Genomic DNA, 9,977 nt, shown 5'->3' with positions numbered 1-9,977 from the left:
AGTTTATCTTACCATGACAATGAAGTTCTTCTTTACGTTCCCGTGCATAAAAGACAACTAAATTTTGGTGCGTAATTTGTAAAGTAAAATAAGATTATTTGTGCATTCTAGGCATGTTTCAAAATATAATAGTCAAATCACGTATTGTATTATGCATTGAAAGTCTAATTTTTTGTATCATGTATAAAGTATTGTTTTATATTGTATGATATATTTTTTAAAAAATAAAATAATCTAATTGATACATCATTATTTTAGAAAATATAATAAACACTTTTGAAAATTTAAAATTTCTTATATAAACTCTTATTATATAATTATTATTTTTTACATGTATCAATCTGTATCAATAATATGTATAATATCGTAAGATATTTATTGTATTATATGATACATTTATTGTATCATATTAATTTGATATACTTTATGATATATATTATTTATCACTTGTATCATATTCAATTATAAAATAGGTATCGTATATAATAAAATACTGATAATTATATTTCAAAAATGCATTTTGTTTCATTCTTTGAGTGATTTGAATTAGATTTAGAATTGATTTCTATGCACACTAAGCAACTAGTTAGTAACATCTAGGAATGTTAATTATTATTCTTCAAAAACTGTTAAATACTTTTATAAGGTTTTTTTTTTTTTAAATGTTTTTGATAAAATTTTGAGTTTAGAAGGGTATATGCAAATACTCGAAACTTGATAGTCTTTAAATTCCTATTCCCTATAATAAAACAACATATTTTTGATGTTTGAAATTTAGAATTTTCTATTTACAATACTTAATAAATTGAAATATAAAATGTTGGATAAAAATAAATAAATAATAACCAACTCATATAACATAGTGTAATTATTTAAAAAGACACTATTAATACAAAACCGATCAACTCCATAGAGAGATATATAGATATAATAATACATTAAACTCATACGAAACTTCTTATATATAAACAAATCTTAAATTAATTTTTAACTATCAAAATACACATATAAAACCGATCAATATGCATGATCAATAATCATGAATCAAGCCGCACATGTTGAAAGCCAATAAAAGTAGGCATTTCAGATACTTTTAAAGTAGGTGTGATACGCATAACGGTATTTTATTAATATTTTCTAGTATGTAGTGGTTATAAATTTTTTTTAGTGCGTAGGTCACACATAGTGAGGGGTTTATTAAAATTTTTTAGTACACATATTCTATACGACATCTATAACGCACCTAATAAACTTCTTTGATATTTTTCAATTTGAAAGGTTACTTGTAGTTGTGTCTCATCATTGATAATTTTCTTCAAGTCGCTTCAAATTATTCAAATTAATTCAATTTTTGATACATCTTTACATGTGAAAAAGGCATATAGTGTTTTGTTGCGAAATAGGTAAGATTTGATTCTACATAGTTGGTCATTCGACAAAAAATATATAAACTTTGTGAGAATTTAGATTAGTTGTTTGTGAAAATATCAGTGTGAATTTACATATTGTGAAAGATGGATAATGTTTTGAGTTGGATATAACATAAGACATGAGATTTGTGGTCATAATGCTGGATGTCAGTCACTCATAAGATTATTCATGACTATTATTATCTAATTCATTTCATCTTATCTATTTTCTTAAAAATCATATATTTTAGGTTTTTCTTTTTTTTTTTAAAATCAATCACTTATATTATATATGTTATATAATTTGTTTTTTATTTAACATCTATGATATCTAATTATTTTACGGTATTCTATACCGTAAAATCAATTTTCGATAAAATAAGAAAAACATATATGGTAGAATCATAACCATAGAATATGACTCTAATCAAAATGCATACATTTGTCTCATACACTAGGGATGGTGAGAAAAGATATATTTTACATCCCAGAGGGGCTATAATTAGAGATACTATTGTTTCTGGTACAAAAGTTCTTATAAAAATGAAAAATGTCCTATTTTTTAGTGTCGTTTGATACTAAAGTTAATCAAACTTCATTAAAAGAGAAAATTAAAAGAGTATATTTACTAAAGGGTCTTTATCAATCTAACGATCATAACTTTTTTTTCACTCTTTTTGGAAAAAAAAGAAACATTTATTATTTCCTTCCACGTAAAAAATTGATTGTGTTATAACATTCTTTTATTTTTTTCAACTTCTTGATAATGTTTTATTTCATTTACTTAAAGTTTGGTAGTTTTTTAAAGTTTTAACTAACTGATCGACAAATAATGGTGAAATTGTGAAAGCTCCCTCTCGACAAAAAATTTGAGCCTACCACTAGATGATAGTCCAACTTATTTTAGAATTAGGAATATTGGATTATGATATTAGGGTAATGTCATCTTGGCATCAACCATTAGATTTATGTAAATAACAAGTTAATTTTATTTCTTTTGTATAACTCAACTTTTGATATGTTGTAAAGCTTTTTTTAATAATATATTTAAAGGAGTTTTTAGCTCTTTCAAAGGATATTTAAATGCTTAAGAAAATAATTGTGCATTAATTAATTTTAAAATTATTAATCATAATCATTTATTATTATTATTATTATTTTATTTGTAAATCCAAATCAAATCCGAACTTTAGGTTCTCAAGATCCTATTATATTTGATTCAAGAGTAAATGTCATGGGAGTTAAATTGTATATCATATCATATATCAAAAATCTGATTTTATGTATCATATATCAAATATTATATCGTATTGTATAATACGATATTTAAGAATAAAATAAAAAAATAAAAAAATCTAATTGATACTTTATTATTTTAAAAAATATCATAAGTATCATAAAAAATTTAAAATTTTTAATATACACCTTTATTATATCATCATTTTCTCTAAAAAGTATATTGATCTATATCAATAATATGTCTCGTATCATAGAGTACTTATTGTATCGTATTAATTTGATACACCTCATGATATGTTTTATTTTTTATTTGTATCATATGATAAAATATGATATATATCGTGTATCATAGATTATCAATAACTATAATTAGCTTAGGTAATTTAGGTATTATCATTTCCAATTTAAGGACTGATTCAACAGGAAAAAACTCTTATGAGTCATATTGTTATAACTAATTTAACCTCACAAAACCACAATTAGCCTCCTAGTGTAATTAATTAGCTAGAATTACCACACCCTCCGCCAACTTTTTCTCATTCAAATTCCTCCACAGAACACTCAAAATACCAATAAAATTAGCAACAAACTACCACCATATAAGCCCTCTTCACCCCAATGCTTTCTTCAGGATTGCAAACAAGAAAAACCCTTTGCTGACTTCTTCATCTCCAAGGCTAGCTGCGCATTTTTGGTGATTAGATCTCATTTTTGAGCTCTTTTTACCGATTTATTCACCTGTCACCATGGATATGAAGATGATTTTGTTCGCTATCCTCCTCTTAGCTGCCTCTATGACTGCAACTATGGCCGCAACTTCAAGGCTGGACGTGCCCGCTCCTGGACCAGCTCCAGTTTCTTCTGAGTTAGCTGCTGCTCCTAGTGAATCGGCTGCAACCATGCCTGTGGCTGGATCCTTGGTTGGAGCTTTTCTCTTGTCAGTTTTCGGCCTTTTATTCCAGTAAATTGATGGCGAATGGAGAATTATTCAAATAGAGAAGATGAAAAAATGAAGGATGGACTCACCTTTATGATTCTTCTTGTAGTTGAATGGTCGAATTCTCTATAATTGTAATGTATGAATAAATAAAATGGTTTGCAATCTCATCTCCTATTTTTCTGTCTCCGACTCTCTCAATCTTGTTTGTTAATTGTGTGTAAAAAATATATTAAAGTCAGGTGAAAACTCGCCTCAAATTCAATTAGCATTTTGCAGAATTTAGGATTCGAACTGAAAATACTGCTTCTAATGAAAACTACTGAAGTACAACGTTAATGATGTCAATCTTTCAATCTACATAATAAACAGAAGGATTGGAGGCTTTCATAGAGCTTACAAACCTATGACATGTATCAAGTTGTGTCCATATTAGGATCTCAAGTGTATGAATTTAGATCACATTGGAAAGTATAAGTTTCTAGTATGAGATTTCTATAAGTTTAGACTTTTTGAAATATAGTTCTTTCAAGTCAAGGTTTATATTATTTAATATTAGAGCTTTCACGGGTGTTGGGACTGTAGAGGATGGTGGTATAGATCCTATATTAAAAAATATGAATTTTTAATGTAAGATTTATATGACTTTAAACATCCAATAGTCATATTTCTGGGTCAAAATCCAATTGTTCTCCCAAAAGAAATGCAGTTTGTGCTCCTTGGCTGTCTTGAATGATGGGCTTCTTTTAATCAGAATCCTTAATGAAATGGAAACCCATTCTAGACCTGTACTCCCTAGTTCCCCGGCTGTGGGAGCAATTGGCATTATCGTGTGGAAACCATGCAGTTTACTAATGGAAATACAAGTACAAAAATGATTCAATAACACGTCAATTTGGCCATTCTCCTCTGGGAAGAATAGCTAAATTGATATGATTGGTCCTGCCTACAGTATCACGGTATGTTAAAACCCAATTTATGTTTTTACAGGAAAATCACAAAGCTTAGTAGTAACCATTAATTGAAAACTGATACAAATCCAGCATTAACAAACACTGAAAGTTTGATTGAGGTGAATGATATGAGTTTGGTTTGTTAAGCTTGTATTGAACTTAGATATTGCTCAAATTACCCAATCTTCGCACATAAACAATAATCATAGTAAAAACAAATAAGAGCAGAAAAAATAAAGTGGATACCTCAATTTTTGCATGGTTAGACTAAGTTCAAATAAAGCCTACATTGCATGAAACCAAATCCAGCAAATATAATACATTAAACAATAAACCAACTATCAATTACAAGTTAAAAATAACACATACATAAAACACTCCTTGTTCACTTAATAAATTCCTAAAATTTTCCAACAAACAGTTGCTTATCCTCAAATTTGAAATACTTAAGAAGCGTTTGGTTTGAGGAATATTTTATTATCAAAATTGAAATATTACTTTGAGAATTACTGGATACAAATTTATTGCTATGTTTGGTAAAATTGGTATGTATAAATAATTAATATATTTGATTAAAAATAATAAAATAATATTAATATATTATTTTATTTATTATATGAAAGATTACTAAGTATAAAAAATATTTTTCATATTATTTATTATTTAATTAAAAATTGAGGGAATTTTATCCTAATAATTTAATAAGTAAGCACAAAAAAGTAATAATAATTAAAATAACCATAATAATTTTTTAATACTTAAGATGAAGGTAATAATCAAATTACCTCTTATATTATCTATCATATTACTATTGATAATAAAAAATTATTAGAATATTTTATTATTTTGCAAACCAAACAAACTAATAAATGTAATAAAAGATAAATTACTAAAATAATATTTAAATCTCCTAACCAAACGGACCCTTAGAGCATTCCACTTGGTTGTTCAAGCTCTCCTTCAACTTTGTGGCTGAAATCTCTTTAGCCTTTGGCCTTGAAATCTCTCAAAGCTCTAATAACAAATGCATATCCCACGATCTTAACAAGCTAAACTGCAAAATGATTGGTAGAAACAAAAAAAGAGAGAGAGAGAGAAATTGTAAAATGAAGGTACACTGAAACAATAAAAATGAACTTAACCAAATGACATTGAAAAAATTGATACATAAACAAAAAAAAAAAAAACGTGTTAGTTGGCTTGAAGAAAAATGTTGGTTTATATACCCAACAAGAGTATAAAAGATGAATAACCTATTTAGATAACTAATAACTTATTCGAATAAGGATAAAATAGGTTGTTAAGTGTTCTTGGATGAATAACCTACTTTAAATATTTTCATACGATGCAATCGTGTGCACACACATTTATACATGGCACATAAAAACTAAATGTGAACATAATTATTCATAGTTTATTAGAAATTGTAGCTAGTGGACGTGGCGATGAATATGAGGGAAACCCGAATCTTCACACACTAGTTTATAAATACAAAAGATTTTTCTAGATGTTAGATGTTAGATTAAAATGTTAAATTTGCAAATATTTGGGACTGGGTATATGATAATTTTAATTTTTGTTGTCTTCTTACTACAAATATTTATGAGTCTAATTCCTAATGGAGAACGAATTAGAAAATGTAATACCCTGTGGTACGTTCTAGGGGTATTTGTGTCTTTTGATCATACTTTGAGACATTTTCAGTTTTAAATTTATATGTTGAAATGTATGTGTGTGTGTGTGTGTGTTATATACAAACCAATTACAAAGAAAACCAAAGATATATATATATATAGATATATTAATATATTCAAAAGTATGTAAATTTATATATGTGGAGAGAAAAGTAAAAAAAGGCAACCTTTACACTTTTTCTATCATTTTCCCGTCTCTTCTAAAAGGAGGCAGTTTCTTCCTTTCTTTGTTGTGTTTTTGAAGAAAAGTGAGTGATTTGGAAGGGTTTTGGAGGATAAATAAGGAAGAAAAAGAAAATGAAGCACTTTGGGAGCCTTGGTAACCAAAAGATCTCTTCATTTTCCCTTTACCTATGTTTATATATGCATTAGATGCATGTTATATAAACATATTAGTATGTTTTGGTGTTGATTTAAGGTGATTTTGGTGATAGAGAAAACAAAACAAGAAGGAGAGAGCCAACTTGTAAAGATTGGCTTGAAACAAGGTAAAAGGTATCATCTTTGATATGTTACATGTTTTAGGCTTTTGGTTTCTTGCATTTATGTTATAAATGATGATTTTGAAGTTGAGAAATGTTGTTTTGCCATTTGGGGTGTCTATGTGTGTGATTTTGTTGATGATAGAAAGTTGGATAATATTTACAGTTTTACCATTGATTTCGTCCCATGTTTTGGTTGTCTTATCTGATGAATCATGAGTGCTATTATAGTTTTTTGGAAAGCTCTTTGAATCCTCTTTTCAATGATATATAGCTTGTATGAATTAGAGATTGTTTGGACTGTTAAATTGCTTGAACAAAAAAATTGTCTTACCAAATAAATAGTGAAGACAATTTTTTGCCATTGAATTCATCTCACGTTTTGACTGTCTTATCTAATGAATTATGAGTGCTATTATAGCTTTTTGGAAAGCTCTTTGAATCATATTTCCAATGATATATAGCTTGTATGAATTGGAGATCATTTGTATTGTTAAATATTGTATGAACCAAAAGGACTGTTTTACCAAATAAAGAGTGAAGCCAATTTTTTGCTACTGATTTCATCTCACGTTTTGGTTGCCTTATATAATGAATTATAAGTGTTATTATAGCTTGTTGGAAAACTCTTTGAATTCTCTTTTCAACGATATATAACTTGTATGAATTAAAGACCATTTGGGCTGTGAAATTGTATGAAAAAGAAGGCTACTTTATCAAATGAACAGTATTTCACAGTTTTTGGGAAAGAAAGAAAAGGAGAAAAAGGAAAGAAAGAAAGAAAGAAAGGAAAGGAAAGGAAAGAAAGAAAGGAAAGGAAAGGAAAGAAAGGAGAGAAAAAGAAAAGTAAGAAAAGGAATTTAAGACTCAAGATTCAGGGGTCGTCCCAAGAGTATGGTCTGGTGAGTTATGAATAGATTTAGATGGAAACAAGATTAGTAAGATATAAGACACGCATGCACGCTATGAACTATGAGGGGGCACTTTATATTGCACCGCCCGCAGAAGGGCACGTTTGCAGTAGAACACATCCGTAGTAGGACATAGACCCCCAATAGGGTCTGCTCGCAATAGAGCTCAATTCAGATTCAAAAATGGTGTAGTGAGAGAAAGAAAAAGAGCTCGAGCTTAAAAAAGTATCAAATTTCTATAGTTAGCTTCTAGAAAGTATCAAATAGACACCAGATGAGACAAAATATGACCCAAATAGTAAAGAATGAACTAGATTACCCCTTCAATCTCTTATAGAGGTTATGATGTGAGGTTGAGTCCCGAGAGTGAGTTAGAACAGGAAATAAGATAGTTTACTTGATTATTTCCCCTTACTGAGTGTTCTTATCTCTCACTTCATTTTCTTTTATGATTGCAGGTATAGGTGATCGAGGTAGTTGCGAGGCAGGGTCAGGTCAGCGTAGGTAGATCCAGTTGGAGCAGGTTATTTCTGATTTATATTACATGCATACAATGACATGTTTTTGGCAACTTTTGACCTTTTTGATAGGATTGTACAGTTGTATATGATTATTCTTTGTTTTCAGATGTTTTTAGATAAGTTTTCATATGAGTATATACATCTTTTGTTTACTTCCAGATTTTCAATTTTTTTAGAATAATTTCTAAACACTTTTAGTGATGCATTCATGTTAAAGTATTTTAAAAGAAAAAAATAGACGCTCCGGATATTAATTCGTAATATTTCTCCTCTGATGGATAGTACATCTAGGGAGAGATGTTACATAAAATTAATAACAACTTAATTTTTGTTGATTTTCTAATTTCACTCCGCTCCGCAGTCTTAACGTATTTGGAATGTTAAGCATATCTACAAATATGGTCAACACTCAACTTAAATCTCTCTTTTGATAATCTAAATTCTGTAAGAATCATAGTTGAATATCATTGGATTCAGCTGAGATAATACATTCTTGTCCAACTCTAATTCCTAAATCTTTAACAGATTAGGAAACTTTATAGTCTTCTTTTTGGTTAATTGAGTCCAACACAAACTAATACTTAAAAAGATTACTGTTAACTATCAAAATTTAGTTACTAATCAAGCACTTGTAAAACTCTGATTTCTGAAACCTGAATGAAGTAGGAGAGTCATTATGATCTGTTATAAATACGTGAAGATACAATCACAATTCTTCATCTTAGTTTCACTTTTTGTTGTTTCTCTAAGCTTTTTTTTTTTTTTTTTGGGGCTAAGCACTCCTCTCTTCTTTTGTTAGATGACAATGGAGAATTTTCAGGCCATTCAACGTGTTGGTGAGGGGGCTTATGGGAAAGTCTGGAAAGCTTTTGATAAGCGTACAGGCGAGGTAGTTGCCATCAAAAAGTTACGAAAAAGATATCATTCTTGGGAGGATTGCATAAATCTGAGAGAAGTGAAGTCGTTAGGCAAGATGAAACATCCTAACATTGTCAAGCTTCAAGAAGTTATTAAACAACACGATTCTTTATACTTTGTCTTTGAGTACATGCAAACCAATCTTAATCGGATTATTCGTCAAAGGGAGTCTTTATTCTCTGACTTTGAGGTGAGAAGCTGGTGTTTTCAAATTCTTCTAGGTCTCAACCACATACACCAAAAGGATTATTTCCATCGTGACTTGAAGCCTGAAAACCTGCTTGTTTCTGAGAACATAATCAAGATTGCTGATTTCGGAATGGTAAAGAAGATAGATTCTGAACCACCGTACACTGAGTATGTTACAACTCTTTGGTACCGAGCACCTGAAGTGTTGTTAAAGTCTGGCAGTTATAATAGAAAAGTTGATATGTGGGCTGTGGGTGCAGTAATGGCTGAGATGTATACATTGCACCCTATTTTTCCTGGAAAAGATACAATCGACCAGATGTTCAAGATTTGCAGAGTTTTAGGCACTCCAACTGAGGAGACTTGGCCTGAAGGATTACTTTTGGCAAGAAGTTTAAGGTATCAATTTCCAGAGTTACCAGGAGTTAACTTGTCAAGGTTCATGCCATCTGTGAGTGAGGATGCTGTTAGTTTGATTTCATGGCTTTGTTCTTGGGATCCTTGCAAGAGGCCAACAGCTGCTCAAGCCTTGCAACATCCTTTCTTCAGGAATAATGGCTTTTGGGCTCCACTTTCTTTTCTTGGTGTACCTCCAGGATTTAAAGTGCCAAGGAGAGCAGTGAAGAGGAATGATAAAGTTTCAGAATTTGACATAACCGTTGGTCCTCGGAAGCGCCTGAAGCCAAATCTTATGATGGAGACAGAAGTAGGATTGCAATGCTGA

At 29.6% G+C, this 9,977-nt stretch overlaps 1 protein-coding gene across 1 annotated transcript; it reads left to right on the top strand.

Annotated features, from left to right (window-relative positions):
- The first annotated feature begins 8,951 nt into the window (after positions 1-8,951).
- On the top strand, positions 8,952-9,977 carry LOC123226242 (cyclin-dependent kinase F-4-like). The gene has a single exon (XM_044650773.1). The coding sequence runs from the start codon at positions 8,952-8,954 to the stop codon at positions 9,975-9,977; it is 1,026 nt and encodes a 341-aa protein (XP_044506708.1).

The sequence above is a fragment of the Mangifera indica genome, chromosome 9 (genome assembly GCF_011075055.1).
Source record: "Mangifera indica cultivar Alphonso chromosome 9, CATAS_Mindica_2.1, whole genome shotgun sequence".
In the NCBI taxonomy this organism is placed as follows: Eukaryota; Viridiplantae; Streptophyta; class Magnoliopsida; order Sapindales; family Anacardiaceae; genus Mangifera; species Mangifera indica.
Note: the sequence above shows the minus strand (reverse complement) of the source record. Positions and strands in the feature narration are given on the sequence as shown.